The 25,530-nt window shown below is 40.1% G+C and overlaps 1 protein-coding gene across 4 annotated transcripts in view; it reads right to left on the reverse strand.

The window, feature by feature from the left end:
• Positions 1-6,040: 6,040 nt before the first annotated feature.
• The window catches only part of ZNF420 (zinc finger protein 420), a 45,966-nt gene continuing 26,476 nt past the window's right edge, over positions 6,041-25,530 (reverse strand). For 3 of the 4 annotated variants that reach the window (XM_037991236.2, XM_007996571.3, XM_007996574.3), the window contains one exon: positions 6,041-9,197. In XM_037991236.2, coding sequence (XP_037847164.2) covers positions 7,267-9,197 — 1,931 coding nt within the window. In that variant the 3' untranslated portion in view covers positions 6,041-7,266. Of the gene's footprint in view, positions 9,198-23,014; positions 23,102-25,530 lie in introns of those variants that run through there. The other variant, XM_073016569.1, reaches the window with a different exon arrangement.

Genomic DNA, 25,530 nt, shown 5'->3' on the forward strand with positions numbered 1-25,530 from the left:
GATCAGATGGCTGTAGATGTGTGGTATTATTTCTGAGGGCTCTCTCTGTTCTGTTCCATTGGTCTATATCTCTGTTTTGGTACCAGTACCATGCTGTTTTGGTTACTGTTGCCTTGTAGTATAGTTTGAAGTCAGGTAGCGTGATGCCTCCAGCTTTGTTCTTTTGGCTTAGGATTGTCTTGGCAATGTGGGGTCTTTTTTGGTTCCATATGAACTTTAAAGCAGTTTTTTTCAATTCTGTGAAGAAAGTCATTGGTAGCTTAATGGGGATGGCATTGAATCTATAAATTACCTTGGGTAGTATGGCCATTTTCACAATATTGATTCTTCCTATCCATGAGCATGGTATGTTCTTCATTTGTTTGTGTCCTCTTTTATTTCACTGAGCAGTGGTTTGTAGTTCTCCTTGAAGAGGTCCCTTACATCCCTTGTAAGTTGAATTCCTAGGTATTTTATTCTCTTTGAAGATATTGTGAATGGGAGTTCATTCATGATTTGGCTGTTTGTCTGTTCCTGGTGTATAAGAATGCTTGTGGCCGGGCGTGGTGGCTCAAGCCTGTAATCCCAGCACTTTGGGAGGCTGAGATGGGTGGATCACGAGGTCAGGAGATCGAGACCATCCTGGCTAACACGGTGAAACCCCATCTCTACTAAAAAGACAAAAAACTAGCCGGGAGAGGTGGCAGATGCCTGTAGTCCCAGCTACTTGGGAGGCTGAGGCAGGAGAATGGCATAAACCCGGGAGGCGGAGCTTGAGTGAGCTGAGATCTGGCCACTGCACTCCAGCCTGGGCGACAGAGCGAGACTCCATCTCAAAAAAAAAAAAGAAAAAAAAAAAAGAATGCTTGTGATTTTTGCATATTGATTTTGTATCCTGAGACTTTGCTGAAGATGCTTATCAGCTTAAGGAGATTTTGGGCTGAGACGATGGGGTTTTCTAAATATACAGTCATGTCATCTGCAAACAGGGACAATTTGACTTCTTTTCCTAACTGAATACCCTTTATTTCTTTCTCTTGCCTGATTGCCCTAGCCAGAACTTCCAACACTATCTTGAATAGGAGTGGTGAGAGAGGGCATCCCTGTCTTGTGCCAGTTTTCAAAGGGAATGCTTCCAGTTTTTGCCCATTCAGTATGATATTGGCTGTGGGTTTGTCATAAATAGCTCTTATGATTTTGAGATACATTCCATCAATACTGAATTTATTAAGAGTTTTTAGCATGAAGGGCTGTTGAATTTTGTCAAAGGCCTTTTCTGCATCTATTGAGATAATCATGTGGTTTTTGTCTTTGGTTCTGTTTATATGCTGGATTACATTTATTGATTTGAGTATGTTGAACCATCCTTGCATCCCAGGGATGAAGCCCACTTGATCATAGTGGATAAGCTTTTTGATGTGCTGCTAGATTTGGTTTGCCAGTATTTTATTGAAGATATCTGCATCAATGTTCATCAGGGATATTGGTCTAAACTTCTCTTTTTTTGTTGTGTCTCTGCCAGGCTTTGGTATCAGGATGATGTTGGTCTCATAAAATGAGTTAGGGAGGATTCCCTCTTTTTCTATGGATTGGAATAGTTTCAGAAGAAATGCTTGATTGGAATAGTTTCAGAAGGAATGGTACCAGCTCCTCCTTGTACCTCTGGTAGAATTCAGCTGTGAATCTGTCTGGTCCTGGACTTTTTTTGGTTGGTAGGCTATTAATTATTGCCTCAATTTCAGAGCCTGCTATTGGTCTATTCAGGTATTCAACTTCTTCCTGGTTTAGTCTTGGGAGAGTGTAATACAAACTACCATTGGAGAATACTATAAACACCTCTACGCAAATAAACTAGAAAACTTAGAAGGAATGGATAATTTCATGGACACTTACACTCTCTTCTTTGCTTTCTTGGGGGTCCTCAGTGCCCCTTGATAGCATGCCTGGACACCACTGTCTGTCCTGGTATTACCCCAGCTGCCTTAGAGACACACTCCCAACCCATCTTCCCCTATGGAATGATAGTTCCAGGTGTGGTTGCCTTTGCCCCACCTTGCATTTGTCCTCATTTCCACATTTCCTGGACAGTAGTGAGAAGCGGGAGCCCCTGGGCTTTGAGGCCAGGGCAGGGCCCTGCTAGGGCCAGGTTGAAGGGAGGCAGTGAGCTCATGGGTCAGTGAATTTTTTGCTGATACCTTCCTTGGGGAACTCAGGTGTCTATGTGCCCCAACAGCCCCCTCCACACCTCACCAGATTTTATTCTCACCCCCATCTGACCCAATTTCTGCCCACACCATCCAATCCAGAATCAGATCCAAAGAGGAGTAAGGAGTGCCCATCTCCTGTCCTGAAGCTGTTCCTCCACCAGGAACTCAGGAAGAAGTCCAGTGAAGTGGAGATTGAGGACAGGATGGTTAGGACAGGTCTTCTGTCCTGTGCAACCTCTTTTCCTCCACCAGTGGAGCAGGAGCCCTCTGTGGCAGTTCATTGGCATTGGGCTCTGGCTTGTCTTTTCCAGTGGTTCAACAGGATGTTCTTGGGATTCTAGGCATCGTGGAGGGCTGAAAAGGCTGAAGAAACATCAAGGGGAGCCCCAGAAATGCACTGTGGGATCCCAGCCTCAGGCCCGCCTAGATAGTGTGTGAGTGAGTCTCCCCAAAAGTTGTTCTTCCTGTCACCTTGAGGACTGGCCTGTCTGTGTCTCAAGGCTGCTCTCTTCCTGGAGGGACTTCCTCACAGAGAGCAGAACCCTGCAGCCTCAGGAGCTGCCTGAGTGTGTGTTTCTGTGTCACTGTTGTATGTCTGTGTGTGTGAATGTAATTTTGTGTTTTTGTGTGTCTATGTGTGGTGTCTAGTGAAATAGTCTTCATTTTGCGTTTGTTCCCAGTTCCATATGGCAGTTAGCTGTGATTTATCATGGGTGAGCTCTAGCCTGTTCCATGACCTCCATCTTTTTTTGTCTTCCCTATTTCTGATGGGTCTACATTTTTGTCAGGCTCAATCTTATCAACAAAAATCATTTTTCCGGTTCATCAGGGACAACATTCTTGGGGATTCACTTCCATAGTGCTTCTTTCTCCACATTTATTTGTTAATGATTGGGCAGGTGTGATTATTATGGAGTTGTGGGTTTCCATTCCTTTTACCAACAAGCTCTGTGCCTGTTCAAATGGCTTCAAGAGTCACAAGATGATTATCCAGCCATAGTCAGTCTTGTCATTCTAATAAACATTGTGTTCAATTTCATCGACATTTTTCTTTTCCTTTTTGAGTGATACGTACTTTTTCCCCTTTGTGACTGCACTGGGGTCAAGCCTTTTCAGGTCTGCAGTTCTTCTATTTAACCTATTCCTGTATTTGTTTGACCCTCAGCTTGTGATTTTTTTTTCCATTATGGTTCCTGTTCGGGTATTTTAGAGCTTGCATTATTTGCTGTTTGCCTCTGATTTAAAGGGGAGTCCAAAGGGCATACCTTAAGCCCTAATTTTGACCTTTAATGGAGTGTCCAAGGCAACCCAGTTGTGGTTATTCAGACCTCAGTAAGGGAAGATAGCAGCCAGCTCTTTTTCTGGCACCAACTCCACCTTTCTCCTTGCTTCTGTGTGAGCCTGGTGTCTGGAAGTTCAAACTGATCCTCCAACAGCATATGTACGTGGCACTAGCAGTGAATTTGCATCTCAGTGACCTCTGCGGTTGCCCTGGATGAGTCCCTGCAGCATTGGATCCAGGAACTCTGCAGCTGTATATTGGGTTTAGGTTCTGGCCTATTTCCTTCAGGAGGTCAAGCAGAAGTTGCAGGGATTCTAGGTGTTGAGGAAGCTGACCAGGCTGACAAAACTTCAGGAGCAAAGGATACACCATGGGATCCTTCCCTCAGACTGATCTGAGGGTGTGCATGTGACTCTCCTGCAGTGTTTCCACTGTTACCTGGAGGCTAGGCTAACATGTGTGCCTGTGGCTTGCTGTGTCCCTCATGCAGTGTTCTCTATACTCATCCTCAACTATCTTTTCAAGCTTTTGCTTCTATCACTCCAAAGTCAATCCACCAGAAATCAAGAAAAAAAACCTGTGTTCTTCTCAAGGTTACTGATACAGAAAATGATAAATTCAATAGCCATTTCAAACCTCATGTTGTATAATCAGTCTGCCAAAGCTATCTGATACCTGTTGATCCTCCTTCAATTCACTTTTATTTGACTTTTGTGATTCCACAGTTTCTTGGTTTTCCTCTATTATTGGTTCTCCTTTTTTTTTTTTTTTTTTTTTTTTTTTTTTTGAGACAGAGTCTCACTCTGTAGCCCAGGCTGGAGTGCAGTGGCACAATCTCGGCTCACTGCAAGCTCTGCCTCCCGGGTTCATGCCATTCTCCTGCCTCAGCCTCCCAAGTAGCTGGGACTACAGACACCCGCCACCATGCCCGGCTAATTTTTTGAAGTTTTTTTTTTTTTTAGTAGAGACGGGGTTTCACCGTGTTAGCCAGGATGGTCTCGATCTCCTGACCTCGTGATCCACCCACCTTGGCCTCCCAAAGTGCTGGGATTACAGGCGTGAGACACCACACCCGGCTCTTAGTTTCTTTAGTGTTGTTCTTTTATTGTTGAACTCTTAATGTTTGAATGCTCCATGATTCAGTCCTTGCTTTTCTTTACCTTTTCTATACTAAAATCCTTAATCATTTAAATGAATATGGGCAATACCTACTAAAGTAATATAATATCAATTTTGGTATATCTCATACATCAAGTGCCTATTCACTACTGCCATTTTGTGTCTTAAAGACATCTAAAGATTCAACATATTCAAAGTTGAACTCTCAATCTTCCCCTAAAACCCTGCTGGAACTGAAGTTTTCCCCATCTTGGTTGAAAACCTTGTATTCCCAGATGCTCATGACTAAAACCTTTGAGTTAAAGTCACCCTGGACTTGTCTCTTTTACTTCTAGCCCTTAAACAAATCTTGCTTGCTGTCACATTTACTATATACCTAGAATACAACCAATAACCACTATACCCATTGTTACCTCTTCTTCCTAAGCCATGACATCCTCTTTCATGTGAGTTACTACAACTTCCTCCTCGATTTTTTTTTTTTTTTCAACAGCCGTGTTTTCCTCAAAATAAAGTATCTACAATGACTTGCACACTTGGCAAGATATGGCTCTCTGTTCTACTCTAGCAACCATCCCTTTGCACAGTGTTCTTCAATAACTTCCCCAATTTTCCTAAAACACTTCAGCATAGTTCCATTGTATGACCTCTCTCCTCTGCCTGGAGTCACCACACTCCTTCAAGTCTTGGCTCAAGTCTATCTTTCTTGATGGTCTACCTTGATCTCTGTATTTCACAAAGCAACCTAAATGATCATATCCCTCCATCTTTTGAATGACTTTTTCCCCATAACACTTATGTTCTATTGTACTCTGTATGTATGATTATCTCCTCCTGTTAGAATTGTTCACTGACAAATATCCAAAACACCTAAGATAGTGGCTGGAATATATTAAGTACCTAATAACTGACCACCTTTAGAACAATAGGCTCCTGTGAAGAAAGCGTAACCATGCTTACTAGAAGACTGCCTTTGTATGCATTGGCACTGGTCTAATTTCTTGTTCAGATTGTCACATTAAATCATTGTAAGTGGATTAAGGGTAGAGGACTGAGGGCCTGCCATCATAGATAACATCTTACCAAAGCAATATTGCTTTCAATTGCTGCTAGTGGGCTGCCTAGGTCTACTCTAAATTTATCTCGTTCACAAGACATTACTGAAAGCAGCAAGAAACATGTAACACACATATTCTGAATCACTTCTAGCATTTCTTCTAACATTACAGCATCGACTTGATATAAAGCATGCTTGTAAGAGTGGGAGGCAGTGACAAAATGTCCTATTAAAAGGATCTTCCAATTCCTAGCTTAATTTGGGCAGTTCCTCATTCTCAATGGCCCTAAGTCAATACCCCATTTGAGATTTCTTTTACCCATAGCATCCTACTTCCAGGTACAAAATTTTATTTCCTTAAGAATTTTTATTGCCAATAACAGAACTACAATAGCATCAGCAAATAAGAAGTTTAATTTCATTTAAAGAAACACAGGAGGCAAGCAGACCAGAGCTAGTATGGCTGTTTCACAAAGTCATCTGGGTTGCAGACTCCTTCTGTATTTCTGCTCCATGATCCATAACACCCAGATACCATTCTCAAAGTCCCCATGATAGTGTCAGAGCTCCAGCTTAGATGTCCACATTGTAGGCAGGGAAGAAAAGACAGGAAAAATGGATTTCATAAATCTCCTACTCATATAAATACCACTTCTATCTTGTTGACCTGCAAGAAAGGCTGAGATAGTTTTTCAGCCCAGAATTTTGTTAATAAAAAAGAGAAAATAGATATAGGGTAGGAAAAAAGCAGTCTCTATCACAAACTCTCATCATTTTTCATTGCAAAATAGTCTGTAATATCAGTTCTTATTTTGTTTACTTCAAAAGCAATACATTCAAGTTTTAAAAAATTTCGTAGATTTATTAGACTTTGGATCTTAGACTTTGTTAAATCACTTCACACCTTGCCCCAATTCTCTAACAGCTGTGCTCAATAAGCCACTGATTAAATCCACTGGTTTTTTTTTTTTTTTAAACAGTATGAATTTCCTCTTATAGCACTAATGGATGAGATTTAAATGACAGCTTTCTCACATTCATTATGGCATACAGTGCTCTCCACCCAAGTCATCTAGTATGTGTTGATAAAAGGTTTCTCAATATTCATTACACTCATAAGTGCTCTCCTCTCATGCAAATTCTCTAAAATAACACTAGTGAAAATGGTAGCTAATATTTGTGGTATGCTATGTTCAAGGCACCATTCTAAGAGCTTTTACATGTAATAACTTAATACTTCCAAGAATCTTATAATAAAGGTAATATACTTAGGTCTATCTTAAAATGATTAAACCAAGGTAGAGGTTAAGTATCATGATCCATATAACAAAAAGATCAACTAGTAGAGCTAATAATGTTGAAAAAGATATTTGTTTTCAATATGGCTAAAGGGCTTCCTACATTTACTATATTAAAACTATTCTCCAATTTGCTAATGTGTAATAGGTTTCCAGTAATGATAGGTTTTTCTATATGAATGACACTAACATTTTTTCTCTCACATAAATTCTCTGATGCTGTGCTTTATGAGGCAAATATGCGCCCATATTCACATTTGTGAGAATTCTTTGCTGATAACAACCAGAGAACCTCTTCATAGTGATCTCAAAGAATCAGACAATTCACAGGTAAACTTGAGAGCCACGACTAAGGTCAATCCCACATTCCTTATATTCAAAAGATTTCTCACTGATATGAATTCTCTGATGTTGAGTTAGCTGTGAACCACGAGTAAAGGCCTTCCCACATTCCTTACATTGATATGGTTTCTCACCAGTATGAATTCTCTGATGCCGAGAAAGATGTGAGCTCTGAGTAAAGGCCTTTCGACATTCTCTGCATTCATAGGGCTTCTCACCAGTATGGATTCTCTGATGTAGAGTAAGCTGAGAGCCATGACTAAAGGCCTTGCCACACTCCTTGCATTCATAGGGTTTTTCTCCAGTGTGAATTCGCTGATGTTGAGTCAACTGTGAACCACGAATAAAGGCTTTCCCACATTCCTTACATTGATATGGTTTCTCACCAGTATGAATTCTCTGATGTTGTATAAGTAGTAAGCCACGTGCAAAGGCCTTTCCACATTCATTACACACATAGGGTTTCTCACCAGTGTGAAGTCTTTGATGTTGGGAAAGATGTGAACTCTGAGTAAAGGCCATTCTACATTCTTTACATTCATAAGGTTTCTCACCAGTATGGATTCTCTGATGTTGAGTAAGCTGTGAGCCACGAATAAAAGATTTCCCACATTCCTTACATTCATAGGGTTTCTCACCTGTGTGAATTCGCTCATGTTGAGTAAGTTCTGAACCACGACTAAAGGTTTTTCCACATTCTTTACATTCATAGGGTTTCTCACCAGTATGAATCCTCTGGTGTCGTGTAAGGAGTGAGCCACGATTAAACGCCTTTCCACATTCCTTACATTGATAGGGTTTCTCACCAGTATGTATTCTCTGATGTTGAGTAAGTTGTGAGCCATGACTAAACATCTTTCCACATTCCTTACATTCATAGGGCTTTTCATTGGTGTGAATTCTCTGGTGCTGAGTAAGTTGTGAGCCACGGATAAACGCCTTCCCACATTCTTCACATTTATAGGGTTTTTCACCAGTATGAATCCTCTGATGTTGCATAAGTAGTGAGCCGCGAATAAAGGCCTTTCCACATTCCTTACATTCATAGGGTTTTTCCCCATTATGAATTTTCTGATGTTGAGAAAGCTGTGAGCCACAAATAAAAGCTTTTCCACATTCCTTACATTCGTAGGGTTTCTCACCGGTATGAATTCTCTTATGCAGAATAAGTTGTGAGAGCTGAGTAAAGACCTTCCTACATTCTTTACATTCATAGAGCTTTTCACCAGTATGCAGTCTCTGGTGTAGTGTAAGTTGTGAATTCTGAGTAAAGGCCTTCCCACATTCTTTACATTCGTAAGGTTTCTCACCAGTATGAACTTTCTGATGTCGGGTAAGTTGTGAACTACGAATAAAGGCTTTCCCACATTCTTCACATTTATATGGTTTTTCACCAGTATGAATTCTATGATGTAAAATAAGTTGCGAGCTTTGAGTAAAGGCCTTCCCACATTCCTTACATGCATAGGGTTTCTCACCAGTATGAAGTCTCTGATGAAGACTGAGTTGTGAATCACGACTAAAGGCCTTCCCGCACTGCTTACATTCATAGGGTTTTTCACCAGTATGAATACTCTGATGTTGTGTTAGGTGTGAGGCTCGTCTGAAGGCTTTCCCGCATTCCTTACATTTATAGGGTTTCTCAGTAGAATGACATCTTGAATGTTGAGATAAGTAAGTATGCTGGTTGAAAATGGACATTTTGTCATATATGATCATCCCTTGCCTGAAATATTCCTTCTGATTTTCTTGTTGCTTCTCCATCTTGCCTTTGGCTTCCAAATAATCCCTGGATTTGGACTCTTTAAGATCACAGTTTTCAAGTCCGTTGCTCATTTCCCATTGGGATAATTCTGTTTCATAAGTGTTCTTTTCTGGAGATAAGTCCTTACTTGCACACCTTGAAGGCAAGTCTGAAAGATAAGAGAGAATTAAAAAATTGAGAAATATAACTTCTATAGCAAATACAAATAATAGGAAAATAATACCCATAAGAAATAACAGACACACATGAGTTTCTTTCAAATATTGATTACTACGACCCATGATACCTACCTTTCACATCACAACGTACTATATACACACAGTTTCATAAAACAGTACCTCCCCTGCTTTCTATTCTGTTCTGCAATATTTCTACTTTTTTCAATTTCTCTCTCTCATACACACACAGACAAAACCCGCTAAACTGATTTCATGGTACAGTAATGCTCCTATCTAGAATTTTTAAAAAAATTAGCTTAGAAGGATCTCATATATTAATATATGAAAAGGGCATCTGAGAGATTAGAGAATAATGAAAACTCACCTAGAATATAAGGGAAGAGATTAAGAAAAATTTTAAAGTGAATAGTTCCCAAGCTTTGATGGGGATCAGAATCACCTGGGGAGCATGCTAAAATTATAGCTGTCCAACATTACACCAGACTAACTACTAATGAATCAGAAAAAGATCCTGGAGATCTCTACTTTTTTTTTTTTTTTTTTTTTTTTTTGAGACGGAGTCTTGCTCTGTAGCCCGGGCTGGAGTGCAGTGGCCGGATCTCAGCTCACTGCAAGCTCCGCCTCCCGGGTTCATGCCATTCTCCTGCCTCTACTTTTAATACTTCCTATTAACTGATTCTGATTCAGACCATGATTTTCTGTATCTGCTTAATACTTTTTAGTAGCTTCCATGTTAAACTTAATATAAAATCCAAACTCTTCAATGACTTTGACTTATTTCTCCTTCCATGGTCTTGTCCTTGCTTATGTATCTGTTGAGCCTTCTCAGCTTTGCTCCTTATTTGCCAGAAAAACTAGCTTCCTTTCAACTCTGAAAAAGTCACAGACCTTTTTCAATTAAAAGCTAGCCAGAGCCTATTCCATTCCTTTGAACTGCTCTGGATGAGACTATACAAACGCTCTTTCTCATTCTTCAGGTCTCAATTTAATAATCAGTCCCTAAATCTTAAACATTCATTTCTTGTAATTTAGGTAACTTAGACCAACCTTCTAGATGACAGCAATTACACAAATTGAACAAATTATAAAATGCACCTCAGTGAAGGCACTGGCACAGTAACATAAGAATAAAGACTGGGGGGCTAAAAGTTGAAAAATATGAGAAGTCAAAGAGATGAGCCCAACATTTGGGTCCACGTTTCCACTCAGAGAAGTCTTACAATTCTAGAAAAAGCACTTAAGAGGGGGAGAAACTAAGCAGTGTTTTGGACTGTGTCACAGGGCTGGGCAACAATAACTGGAGGACAGGGCCTGCCATAAATTCTTTATACTTTGGGCTGGGAACCCTGAGGACTACACTGAGGAATAAAGGAGAAACAGCAGACCAATCTGGACAGAGTCTGAAGTCTGAATCATCTTTGAATCGTCTCAAATTCAAAAATTTGGATTAAGGTGATTCAAGACTGTTTGCCATAGCAAACTTAAATCTTTATAGATTTTGTATAATGTTATCCAAGGACTGAAATTTTGTAACTTTTCTTTGTGATGTCTAACACTCAATAAAAACCAGGTGAATGAAAGCATAAGACAACTGAAAAACAGAAGAAAAAACAAACAAAAGAAACTTTGACCTATAAGGACTCAAATCATGTATCCACCCACCATCATACTTCTGTCACTCCTAAATACCCTTGTCCTGTTCCTCTGTAATCAACCCTTCATACCACTCTAGTGGTATATGCCTAGAAACCAGTAATCTGTGGTTTCCCTGTAACTTCCTTATAGGTAGAAATAAAAGCACCTCCATACTAAATCTATGATCCTATGTGCCTCTCCAACTGCTCTTTAGCTCTCCCTATCCCTTTCAAATAGGACACTAAGTTACTTTTGTTTACTTATCCTTACTTCACAGTTTCATTTGTTCCTTCATGCCTTGCCTCATGTCTTCTCTTATTTGCTTGTCTACTCAAGGACAATTCTGTGTGTTCTGAGAAGAATACATCCTAGAGTTCCCAATCACTACTACAGGTCTAAAACATAATGAAAGGGTTCTATAATCTCATGGAATGTTGGAAAGAAAAAAGGCAATTATTCAGGCCAGGCACAGTGGCTCATGCCTGTAATCCCAGCACTTTGGGAAACCAAGGCAGGTGGATCATTTGAGGTCAGGAATTTGAGACCAACCTGGCCAACATGGTGAAACCCCATCTTTACTAAAAATACAAAAAGTTAGCCAGGCATGGTGGTGGGTGCCTATAGTCCCAGCTACTCAGGAGGCTGAGGCAGGAGAATCGCTTGAACCTGGGAGGCGGAGGTTGCAGTGAGCTGAGATCATGCCACTGCACTCTAGCCTGGGTGACAGTGTGAGACTTCATCTCAAAAAAAAACAAACGGCCGGGCGCGGTGGCTCAAGCCTGTAATCCCAGCACTTTGGGAGGCCGAGACGGGTGGATCACAAGGTCAGGAGATCGAGACCATCCTGGCTAGCATGGTGAAACCCCGTCTCTACTAAAAAAATACAAAAAACTAGCCGGGCGCCGTGGCGGGCGCCTGTAGTCCCAGCTACTCGGGAGGCTGAGGCAGGAGAATAGCGTGAACCCGGGAGGCGGAGCTTGCAGTGAGCTGAGATCCGGCCACAGCACTCCAACCTGGGCGACAGAGCGAGATTCCGTCTCAAAAAAAAAAAAAAAACAAAAAACAAAAAACAAAAAAAAAACAAAATACAAAATCAGCTGGGTGTGGTGGCAGGTGCCTGTAGTCCCAATTACTTGGGAGGTTGAGGCAGGAGAATCACTTTAACCAGGGAAGCGGAGGTTACAGTGAGGCATGATCTCACCACTGCACTCCAGCCTGGGCAACAGAGCAAGACTCCTTCTCAAAAAAAAAAAAAAAAAAAAAAAGAATATTTCAGTTGGAAATACAAATCAGGAAACAACACAAAAAATCTCAAACACTGTTGCTAAGAATGCAAAACACTAACTTTGGTTAAAAAAAAAAAAGAGTGTGGTAGTTTCTTATAAAGTTAAACATACATATAGCATATGATACAGTGGTCATATTAGTAGATATTTACACTTACGCTCACACAAACATCTATATGTCAAAGATTATAACAGCTTTATTCAGAAGTGTCCGAAACTGGAACTACCAGATGTCCCTCAAAAGGCCAATGAATCAACAATCTTTGGCACTTCCAGATACTGGAACATTACTCAGCAATAACAGAAATGAAGTATTGATTCATGCAACATTACTCAACAATAACAAAAAATTACTGATCCATGCAACAATATGGATAAATCTTAAATATATTTTGCTAAGTGAAAAACACCATATTTTGATTCTATTTATATGACATTCTTGAAAAAGCAAAACTATATGGATGGAATTTGGTGAGTAGGTTTCATAGGCTGGGGATGGGGAAAAGGGAGGGGTTGACAATGAAAGGAGAAAGCCTGAGGGAATTTAGGAATGGTTAATAGAACTGTTGTATATTATGACTGTGACAGTAGGTAGATACACTTGGTATCTGAATGGTATATCAGATTTCCCAACAAACACCAATAAATGGTAGATAAATATGACAAACATCCTTTTAAAAATACAGACAAGATTAAGGCTGGGCACAGTGGCTCATGCCTGTAATACCAGCACTTTGGGAGGCTGAAGTGGGCGGATCACGCAGTCAGGAGATTGAGACCATCTTGGCTAACAGGTGAAACCCCATCTCTACTAAAAATACACACACACACAAATTAGCCAGGCGTGGTGGTGTGCACCTGTAGTGCCAGATACTCAGGAGGCTGAGGCAGGAGAATCACTTGAACCTGGGAGGTGGAGGTTGCAATGAGCCAAGATTGCGCCATTGCACTCCAGCCTGGGTGACAGAGCGAGACTCCGTCTCAAAGACAAGGTTAAAAGAAAATAAAGATCAAGCAATGAAGTGAGAGCCAGAAACTGGAGAGGTGAACATGCTCTGAAGTTAGAGCCTTCATGTCCTACCCTTGGGACACTTGCTGGTTTCAACAGCCTAAGGTTGTATCTTAGTGTTCTGAAAAAATTCAAGAGACAAGCCCTTCACCCACAAAAGGGCAGGGATTAGAAATAAACCACTTTACAACATTGGAACCTATTCAAGGCCTAAAGTTCAGAGACAGGAAAAAATCCATCTGCCCTCAGTCTTGGCCATTTTTTAAAAAATTGACTTTTACTGTGAGTTGGGGAGCCAAAATTAATAAATACAAAGATAGTAAATGGGAAAGTGCAGAAGCTAGATGGATAGAAATTAGGTGGCTACAACAATAATGCACCTTGCTCAGACCAGATGATCGTGGAGGTAAGGGTGGAGGAAGTGAGGTATCATTAGATGGTGGATATATTTTGAAGGTATACTAAAGAGGATTTGTTGGGGGAATGGACATGTAACATGAGAAGACAAGGAAGACTATGCATGTTTTGCCTGAAAGGCTGGAACAATGGAAGTGCTACTTACTGAGAGTTCCTGACTGTGATAGGGGCAGATCTGGGAGAGAATGTGAAGAGTCTGGTTTTGAACTATTAGATATCAAATGAAGAGTTCAATAGACACATATGTACAAGTATGTGACTCTAGGGAGGTGTCTGGATTACAGATATAAGTTTGAAAGCCATCACGAAATAACATTTAAAGCTACAAGATTTGATGAAGTCACCCAGGGCATACCTTTATATACAAAACAGAAGGGGAAGGATGAAAAAGGGAAGTTTGAGGATTGAACCCTGGGTCACTTCAGGTAGATGGGAAGGAAACAGCAATGGAGACTAAGGAGGAGTAGCCAATGAGGAAGGAGAAAAATTAAAAGAGCATGGAACCCCAGAAGCCATGTGAAAAAAGTGTTTTAAGAAGGAAGGATCGGTTATGTCAAATGCTGAGAGATGAAGTGAAATGGTGCAGTCTTTTTTTTTTTTTTTTTTTTGAGACGGAGTCTTGCCCTGTCACCCAGGCTGGAATGCAGTGGTGCGATCTCCACTCACTGCAAGCTCCGCCGCCTCCCGGGTTCACGCCATTCTCCTGCCTCAGCCTCCCGAGAAGCTGGGACTACAGGCGCCCGCCACCATGCCCGGCTAATTTTTTGTGTGTGTTTGTGTTTTTAGTAGAGACGGAGTTTCACCGTGTTTCCCAGGATGGTCTTGATCTCCTGACCTCGTTATCCGCCCGCCTTGGCCTCCCAAAGTGCTGGGATTACAGGCGTGAGCCATCGCGCCCGGCCTATCTTTTTTTTTTAAATGGAGTCCTGCTCTGTCACCCAGGCTGGAGTGCAGCGGTGTGATCTCGGCTCACTGTAACCTCCACCTCCTGGATTCAAGTGATTCTCTTGCCTCAGCCTCCAGATTAGCTGGGAATCCATGCGTGTGCCATAATACCTGGCTTATTTATTTTTTATTTTTTATTTTTTTGTATTTTTAGTAGAGATAGGGTTTCGCCATGTTGGCCAAGCTGGTCTTGAACTCCTGACCTCAGGTGATCCCCCTGCCTTGGCCTCCCAGATTGCTGGGATTACAGGTGTGAGCCACCATGCTCGGCCTAAATGGTGCTTCCTAAATTAAAAATGGTTTTATTAGCAATGTGGAGATTACTGGTAATCTTCACAAAAATAGTTTTGGCAGAATAATGGGAGCAAGTTCTGACTGAACCAGATTCAAAAGAATGAGATAAGAGCTGGAGTTAGGGAATATGGAAAATTCTTTTGTATTTTTCTGTATAAAGTAGCAAAGAAATGGAGCTATATCAAGAGGAAAATGTGTGTCAAAAGATTTGTTTTTGTTTTTTTTCCTTTTAAGATAGAGGAAATTATGGCATGTTTGTATGCTGATGAAAATTATTGTAAAACATATGGACAAGTTCATGTTAGAGGAGACAAAGGGCAATTGCTTCAACAGTGTCAAAATATGAGAAGGAATGGAATTCAGTAGACAAGTGAGGGTACTGGGCTTAAGTAAAGGCACAAAAAGGTTACATAATAGGAAAAGAGGTCGAATGAATATAGATGAAGGTAGGCAAACAGACAAGGAAGCAGCAATCTTTCTTCTCTTCTGCTAGCTTCAGTTTTCTCAGTGAAATCAACTCAGGGACATCATCTAAGAGCCAGGCAAGAAAATAAATAAATGGTCACGACCATTATATAACTAACAACTTAGCTCCTAAATAAACAAAAACTAGCAGACATACAAAGAAATTAATCACAGTCATAGTAGAGAATAGAATATAAACAGACCAAAAATAAAAACAAGGAAGACTATAACATAATTAATAATATAGGTAGAGAAAACTGACATAAAATGTTTTCAATTATCACATTAGCATAAAACTAAAAATTATAAAAACATAGAAAAAACATATAATCCTAGCATTAACTAAAACAGTTCTATATGATGTTTGTTATAGACGGAAATAAAAATAAAATTTTAAAACAATTTAGAACTAAATAGCAAAAGAAACTTTGTGTGAAATCCCATGAAATCAGCTAAATTGTACCCAGGGAAATTTACAGTCTTAAGTGCATTTACTAAAAAACAAGAAATATTATAGTTAAAAACAAGAGAATTAAGATTTCACCTCAAGAAGAAGTGAGCAAAAAGCATAACTAAAACCCAAAATATGAGAGAAAAATCAGAAAATGAGTAAATCAGAAATGTAGAAACAGCAGAAATAATTAGCAAAACCAAAATACCAAAATTCTTTGAAAATATCCATAAATAATACAAAAAAAGGGATGTGCAGAAAAAAATTAGGTTGAGCACAAATCCAAAGCACTGGAGAGAAAAACCATAAATTTAGGAGTTAAAAAATGTTTATGAGAGATTATGGGAGTGACGTCAGCAAGATGGCAGAAATAGGAGATAACCCACTCATATCCCCTCACAACAAGAATTCTGCACCCATCCACAGATCAATGTCTCTTTGCAGAAGCTTTGGAATTCAGGTAGGAGGTTGTAAAACTCGGGTAAAGCCCAAGACCTAGGAAAGTTATTTTGAGAGTGCAGACTGGCAGCCAGGTGGCTGATCCCCCATGCTGATCCCAGGTTCAAGCTTGAAAATGGCCCCATTCCCCAGAGGAATTGGCCACAGCCCCATTTGGCCTTGGGCGTGCAATCAAAACCATCTGCCAAAAGGTTCAGGAGGAATCATGCACACTAGTGTCTAGGTGGAGAGTCTCTTATGCCTGCTGACAATAGTCCTGGTAGTGAACCTCACAGTTGCTCTGTGGCTTAGCTCCAGCCTCCTCAGCTGGGGTGCCAGCTCAGGACTGCTCATACAAGGATCCAGAGTAAGATTCATCCGTATCTCATGGTTTGGGAGTTGGAGTCTTCACAATGGGCTCACCAACCTCTGTCCCACAGCAGACCTTGAGGAAGCCCAGTCTTTGCCTTAAGCCCTCCTGCAATAATTGGAGAACCATCCCCTCTGGGTAGACAGGGTGGGAGACACACCCATGTGGGCTGAAATGGGCTCATCAGCTGCCATCCCAGAGCACATCCTCAGGGGGTCCAGTCGCAGCTCCGGCACTTCCCACTGCAGTAAGGGAACTATCCCATCTGTGCATGGAAGCCTCTGTCCCACAGCAGATCCTGAGAGGGCCCAGTCTAAGCTCTAGCCCCTCTTGTTGTCATAGAACTACCCCATCTGTGCAGAGACATGCTGGGAGATGTGCACCTGTCTAAGCCAACAAGATAGGCTTGCCAGCCTCTGTCCAACAGCAAATCCTGAGGGGGCCCAGTCTCAGCTCCAGTCCTCTCACTGTAATTAGAGACCTATCTTGCCTGCGCAAGGACCTGCTGAAGGCACACCTATCTGGGCCACCAGGACAGTCTTCTGGGCTCAGGTCCCTGTCTGGACTCCCATATAGCGCCAGGTGGAGAGCCACAACAACCTTGGAGCCCTTGCAAGTCAAGCAGGAAGCCTGGGCTTAATGCCCTCTAATGCTGAGATGGATGCAGTGGTTACAGGCTCAAGGGAATACAACAGAAAGTCTGTTTAGAATGTCTGGAAGGCCTTTGGAAGAAGGATGGGCACAAACAAAGCCAGACTGCGAACTCTTTTTTTTTTTTTTTTTTTTTGAGATGGAGTCTTTTTGTGCCGCCCGGGCTGGAGTGCAGTGGCATGATCTCGGCTCACTGCAACCTCTGCCTCGGGGTTCAAGCAATTCTCCTGTCTCAGCCTCCTGAGTAGCTGGGACTACAGGCACACACCACTATTGGCCGGCTAATTTTTATACTTTTAGTAGAGATGGGGTTTCACCATATTGGTCAGGCTGGTCTCAAACTCCTGACCTCAGGTGATCCACCCGCCTCGACTTCCCAAAGTGCTGGGATTACAGGCATGAGACACCAGGTCCAGCCTGTGAACTCTTGAATAAATTGCTTAGTATGCAGACATCATCATGTGTCCATAAACATCAAGAACATTCAGGAAAATATGAGCTCATCAAATGAACAAAATAAGGTGCTAATGACTGACAAAATCAATGTACAAAAATAAGTAGCATTTCCATATGCCAATAGGAAGCTGTGAAAAGAAAATCCCATTTATGATAGCAAAAAAAAAAAAAAAAAAAAACCCACCAAAAAACACAAGGAATAAATTTAACCAAAGAGGTGAGAATTTTACAATGAAAACTATAAATACTGACAGAAGAAATTAAAGAGGAAACTAATAAATGGAAATATATTCCATGTTCATGGATCAGAAGAATTAACATTGTTAAACTGTCCATACTATCCAAAACAATCTACAAATGTTTTTTTTTTTTTTTTTTTTTTTTGAGACGGAGTCTGGCTCTGTCGCCCAGGCTGGAGTGCAGTGGCCGGATCTCAGCTCACTGCAAGCTCCGCCTCCCGGGTTTACGCCATTCTCCTGCCTCAGCCTCCGGAGTAGCTGGGACTACAGGCGCCCGCCACCTCGCCCGGCTAGTTTTTTGTATTTTTAGTAGAGACGGGGTTTCACCGTGTTCGCCAGGATGGTCTCGATCTCCTGACCTCGTGATCCGCCCGTCTCGGCCTCCCAAAGTGCTGGGATTACAGGCTTGAGCCACCGCGCCCGGCTACAAATGTTATGAAATCCCTATCAAAATACCACCAATGACACTTTTCACAGAAATGCAAAGAACAATTCTAAAATTCATAAGGAACCACAAAAGTCCCCAAACAGCCAAAGCAATTTATTTTTGTTTTTGTTTTTTTTTGGAGATGCAGTTTTGCTCTTGTCGCCCAGGCTGGAGTGCAATGGCACACTCTCGGCTCACTACAACCTCCACCTCCCAGGTTCAAGTGATTCTCCTGCCTCAGCCTCCTGAGTAGCTGGGATTATAAGCACCCACCAGCATGCCCAGCTAATTTTTTTGTGTTTTTAGTAGAGATGGGGTTTCACCATGTTGGCCAGGCTGGTCTCAAACTCTTGGTCTCAGGTGATCCACCTGCCTCAGCCTCCCAAAGTATTGGGATTACAGGCGTGAGCCACTGTGCCAGGCCGCCAAAGCAATCTTGTACAAAAAGAACAAAGCTGGAGGCATCACACTCCATGACTTGAAAAAATACTACAAAACAACAGTAACCAAACAGTATGGTATGGCACAAAAACAGACACGTAGACCAATGGAATAGGATAGAGAACCCAGAAAAAAAAAATCCAAGTATTTGCAGCCAACTGATTTTCAACAAGAAGGTCAAGAACACACATTGGAAAAAGGACACTTTCTTGGGTAAATGGTGCGGGGAAAACTGAATATCCACCTGCAAAAGAATGAAACTAGACCCCTATCTCACCACTCAACTCAAAATAGATTAAAGACTTAAATGTAAGACTGGAAACTATGAAATTAGTAGAAGAAAACACAGGGAAACAGACACTGATCTGGGCAAGGATTTTTTAAGACCTCAAAAGCATCGACAAATGTGAAAACATAAATGTACTACATAAGAGTAAAAAGCTCTGTACAGCAAAGGAAATGAGAGTAAAAAGACAACCTACAGGCTGGGCATGGTGGCTCACGCCTATAATCCCAGCAATTTGGGAGGCTGAGGTGGGCAGATCACGAGGTCAGGAGATTGAGACCATCCTGGCTAGCACAGTGAAACGCTCTCTCTACTAAAAATACAAAAAATTTTTAGTGTGTGGTGGCACATGCCTGTAGTCCCAGTTACTCTCGGGAGGCTGAGGCAGGATTATCACTTGAACCGGGGAGGCAGAGATTGTAGTGAGCAGAGATCGCACCACTGCACTCCAGCCTGGGTGACAGAGTGAGACTCCATCTCAAAACAAAAAAGAGACAGCCTATAGAATGGGAGAAAATATTCACAAATTATGCATCTAATAAGGCGTTAATACCAAGAATATATAAGAAAGTCAACTTAACAGCAAAAAAATAATCTGATTAAAAAATAGTCAAAAGATTTGAATAGACATTTTTCAAGACATACAAACAGCTAACAGGTAAATGAAAAAATGCTCAACATCACTAATTGTAAGGAAATGCAAATCAAAGCTACAATCAGATATCACCTCACTGCTGTTAGAATGGCTATTAAAAAGACAAAAGATAACAAATGCTGGTAAAAATGTGGAAAAAGGGGAAACTCTTATACACTTTTGGTGGGAATGTAAATTAGTACAGCCATTATGGAAAATAGTATGGAGGTTTCTCAAAACAGTAAACATAGAACTACCATATGATCCAACAATCTAACTACTGGGTATATATCCAAATGAAATGAAATCAGTATGTCAAAGAGGTATCTGCATTCCCATGTTTACTGCAGCAGTATCCACGATAGCAATAACATGGACTCGAACTCAGTGTCCATCAAAAGATAAATGGATTTTCAAAAATGTGGTATATATGCAGAATAGAATACTATTCACCTATAAAAATGAAAAAAATCCTGTTATTTTTGACAACTTGGATGAAGCTAGAGAACATTATATTAAGTGAAATACGCCAAGAACAGGACAAATATCACATGATCTCACTCATATGTGGAACCTAAAAAAGTTGATCTTATGTAAGTAGAGAGTAGAGTAGTGGTTACCACATGCTGAGGGGGTGGCTGGGAAGAGATTGGTCAATGGGTACAAAGTTATAGTTAGATAGGAGAAATAAGTTCTGATGTAATATTGCACAATAAGGTGACTATATAGTCAACAAAAATGTCCTGAATGCTTGCAAATAGCTAAAAGAGAGCACCTTGAATGTCCTAACCACAAAGAAATGACAAGTGTTTGAGGTGACAGATATGCTAATTATCCTGATTTGATAATTACACAATGTACATATGTATAAAACATCACACTGTGGCCCATGTGTCAACTAAAAATAAAATTTTTAACAGTGTTTATGAAAAAACCTATTAACAACACAACAGTAAATTAGAACTGGATGAAATAGATGAAAAACATGAAAAATAACCCATGAAGATAAAATAACTGATATATAGCAATAACTACATAAAAAGTTTAAATTTGAGCTCAGTGTCTGTGCTCCTAAAAGGCAATAGATACCTACGACTGATGATCGTTTGTATCTGCTGGTCATTGTACCTGTTGTATCTAATATTCAAGGCAATAGATTCCAGTGACTGGTAGGTTTACTGGCAATATTATCCAAACATTAAAGAATGTATAGGCCAGGTATGGTGGCTTATACCAGTAATCCCAGCATTTTGAGAGGCCAAGGCAGGTGGATTGCCTGAGCTCAGGAGTTCCAGACTAGTCTGGGCAACGTGGCAAAACCTCATCTCTACAAAAACTATAAAAATTAGCCAGGCATGGTGGCACGTGCCTATAGTCTCAACTAGGATCACCTGGGCTCAGGGAGGTGGAGGCTGCAGTGAGCTGTGATCGGGCCACTGCACTCCAGCCTAAGTGACAGAGTGAGACCCTGTCTCAAAAAGAAAAAAGGATATATAATTGCAATCATACATAGCTGTTGTTGAACATATAAAAATATGGTAGTCTACCCTAGTCATTTTGTAAAGTTAAATTAACTCATATAACAACACTGAAAAATGACCTCAGGAAAACGAAGCCAATCTCGTGAACAAAGGTAAAATTTTAAAAGAAAATATTAGCAACATAGAATCTAGCTGTGTATTTACGGGATAACACTTCATGATCATATAAACTTTATCCCACAAATGCAGGAATAATTCAACATCAGAGTACATTTTCCCACATAAAGAGCTTAAAGAATAAAACAGCATTATTTCAAGAAATGCAAAAATTTTTAAAATATATTCTAAGACCCTTTATTAAAAGTTCTCTAAAACTAGAATTAGGTAAAAACCTAGTTAAGAGTATTTACCAGATGCCTATAGAAATGTATTTAATAAACACTAGAAACACTGCCAATAAAGTTTGAGAAAAGAATGATTTGTTTTCAAATTCCGCTAGAGGGTCCTACTGAATACAGTTGCCTTTTTTTTTAAAGGTACAAAAAGAAAAGGAAGAGACCACATTTTGCATGTAGAGAGCAAAACTGTCCACCTAGAAATCCACTATTATCCACTGAAAAACTATTAGATATTTCCATGAGATTTTCAATTTATAGAAATCAATACTTTCTCATACATAATATACATCAGTATTAGCCATTTAGAAAATGTTACAGAACAAAATATTCCTATTCATAATATAAACACAATGTCCTGAGAAATTGCTTAAGAAATGTGCAAGATCTTTTAAGAAAAAACCATGAAACTAATCCCAGCACTTTGGGAGGCTGAGGTGGGCAGATCTTGAACTCTTGATCAAAGTTCAAGACCAGCCTGGCCAACATAGTGAAACCCTGTCTCTACTAAAAATACAAAAATTATCTGGGTGTGGTGGTGGGCGCCCGTAGTCCCAGCTACTTGGGAGGCTGAGGCAGGAGAATGGCTTGAACTGGGGAGCTGGAGGTTGCAGTGAGCTGAGATCATGCCACTACACTCCAGCCTGGGTGACACAGTGAGACTCTGTCTCAAAACAAAACAAAAACAGAAAAAACCATAAAACTTTACAGCGAATATAAAAAGAAAAGCAGATTTAGCATGTTCAACAACAGAAGGATTCAATGTTGTTAATATGTAAATGGTGCATCAGCTTTCTTAAAAACACCAATAAATACTGGAAAAATATGACAAATGTCCTTTTAAAAGTATGTGAAGCATAAAAGAAAGTAAAGAAGATCCAAGGGTGCTACAATTAAGTAGGAACCAGAAAGTAGAGGGGGTAAATATGCTCTCAAGTTACAGTTACCCTTGGGATATTTGTTGATTTTAATTACCTAGATGTTTGTATCTTAATGGTCTGAAAAAATTCAACAGACAAGACCTTTCCTCAACAAAAGAGCAGGGATTACAAATAAACCTCTTTACAAAATTGGAAATATTCAAGGCATAAAGTTCAGAGAAAGAAAAGCAAACCCATCAAACCTTAAAGGAAAATGACAAGGGACTTCTCAGTCTCGGCCTGGACTCTCAAAGAAAAAGAGAAAAAAAGTCCTATGGATAATTCATCATTACACAAGAGTCCCCATGGATACAAGAAACAGCAAAATTAGACCTGTTTCCCAGAAATTGGGATTGTATGACACATAAGTGCTGGAAATATATGAAAGTATAAGATAAAAAACACGAGAAAGGGACCAGTTAAAAAAAAAAGACCTGGGAGAGGGAGAATGTCAAACATCTAGAAGTGAAACAATATAATCAATTACGTTTAAATCTTAAAGAAAAAAAATCTTAAAAGCAGCCAGAGAAAATACAGATTACTTACAAAAGGAATAACAATGAAACAGATGGCAGACTTCTCAAGAGCAACAATAGAAGCCAGAAGACAGTGGAATAATATCTTCAGAGTGCTGAGAAAAAAATAATTGTCAGTATAGAATTTTATACCTAGTGAAATCATCAGGCAAGAATGACAGTGAAACAAGGTTATTTTGCAACAACGACAAAAATAAACACTTACAGCATTTATTAACAATAAGACAGTCCAGGGGTGGTGGCTCACACCTGTAATCCCAGCACTTTGGGAGGTGGAGGTGGGTGGATCACCTGAGGTCAGGAGTTTGAGACCAGCCTGGTCAACATAGTGAAACCCACTCTCTACTAAAAATAAAAAAATTAGCTGGACGTGGTGGCGGGAGCCTGTAATCCCAGCTAGTGAGGAGGCTGAGGTAGGAGAATTGCTTGAACCCAGGAAGCGGAGGTTGCAGTGAGCTAAGATCACGCCACTGCACTACAGCCTGGGCAACAAGAGCAAGACTGTATCTCAAAAACAAACACAAAAACCAATAAGCCTTCCCTGATATATTTCATGATAAATAAAATATCCCAGAAGGAAGGTATAATGAAAGAAGAATAGCATACAAATAAAAAATAATTACATCAACAAATCCACAAGCAAACGTTGCCATTATGAAACAAAAATAACGCCCATTTTGTAGGTTAAAAAAAGAATGGAACTAAAATATCAGACAACAATACCAGACTGGAGAAATAGATCAAAGTTAAAGCATTCCAATATCCTTTACATGATCTTGAGGAAAGTTAGACATGAATTTTAGACTTTGCTAAATTACGTATGTATTTGTCAAGTAATATAAACAATAATGATAATTGAAGTACTAAAACAGGCAGAAATACCCCCAAAATATTTAAATTCACCGACAATGGCAGAAATGCTCTTCTGTTTTTCATCTACAAATCAACAAAGATATTTCTTTCCTTTTTTTTTTTTGGAGACAGTCTCGCTCTGTCGCCAGACTGGAGTGCAGTGGCGCGATCTCACCTCACTACAATCTCTGCCTCGCCGGTTCAAGCGATTCTCCTGCCTCAGTCTCCTGAGTAGCTGGGATTACAGGCATGCGCCACCACACCCAGCTAATTTTTGTATATTTAGTAGAGATGGGGTTTCATCATGTTGGCCAGGATGGTCTTGATCTCTTGACCTCGTGATCTGCCTGCCTCAGCCTCCCAAAGTGCTGGGATTACAGGCGTGAGCCACCGTGCCTGACCTCAACAAAGATATTGCTAAGTGATAATAGCCACTATTGATAAAGTTTATAATAGGTATACTTTGCTGGTATACTTCTGATAAGAATTCTGTGACAATAAAATATATATTTGACATAGAGATGTCAATTTCTTATCTCTCCTTAGAGCCTCAACTAATTGCCACAATGGTTACCAATTTATTTCATGGTAGATACTGAAATCCTAGGGGTGGAGATAGAGTAAGTTTATTGCAAAGCAATATGCAAACCAAATATTGTATATGGACTGAATAAATACATTTTAGTATCCATCGAAATAGATAATGTCCATTGAATATATAATTTTTCAGATGCAATTACAATGAATAAATACTACAAAATATCATGGGTATTAAAAGGAATTAGGTACACATGATAAAAATTTAAAGATAACTTTTAAAAATATATAAATATTGTATGTTTTCCAAACAAAACAACGGGGGAAATGGAGTTGCAAAAAAAACAAAACAGGATTGTGTCCACCCTGATTAAGGAGGGAGAAATTTTTTTAAGCCCTAAGATAAAAAGAGGAAACAAAAAGCATAAAATAGGGGATAAATAAATCCAAGTATATTGGTAATAAATTAAATGGAGTGAACATTCAATTAAAAAAATTCTCTGATAACACCACAGTGCAGTGGTTATCAAACATGGCTAAACATTTGAAAAACCTAGAGAATTTCAAAAAATAATACTTGTGTACCATGCCTAGAGATTATTATTTAACTGGTCTGGGGTGTGGCTTGGGCTGTGAAATTTTTTAAAAGACCGTAGCTATTTCTAAAGTACACATAAGTTTGGCAACCATTTCCATATTATTTCTGCACAATTCAATGGCTTTTAGTATACCCACTGAGTTGTGCAACAATCACAACAATCTAATTTTTAAACATTTTTTCACCCCCAAAAGAAATGCTGTCTGTGCTCATTAGCAGTCACTTCTCATTTCCCCACTCCCCATTCTCCATCCGTTCTACCTCTTCCCCATCCCCAGTGCTGGGTAACCAGTAACCTACTTTCTGTCAGTATAGATTTGCTTATTGAGGACACTTCATATAAATGCAATCATATAATATGCAGTGTTTGTATCTAGCTTCTTTCACTTGGCATGGGATATAGTTTGGATGTTTGTCCCCTTCAAATCTCATGTTGATGTAATCTAATGTTGAACGTAATCCCCACTGTCAGAGATGGGGCTTGATGGGAGGTGTTTGGATCATGGGGATGGATCCCTCATGAATAGCTTGGTGCCATC

Source organism: Chlorocebus sabaeus, chromosome 6 (genome assembly GCF_047675955.1).
Source record: "Chlorocebus sabaeus isolate Y175 chromosome 6, mChlSab1.0.hap1, whole genome shotgun sequence".
NCBI classification, from domain to species: domain Eukaryota; kingdom Metazoa; phylum Chordata; class Mammalia; order Primates; family Cercopithecidae; genus Chlorocebus; species Chlorocebus sabaeus.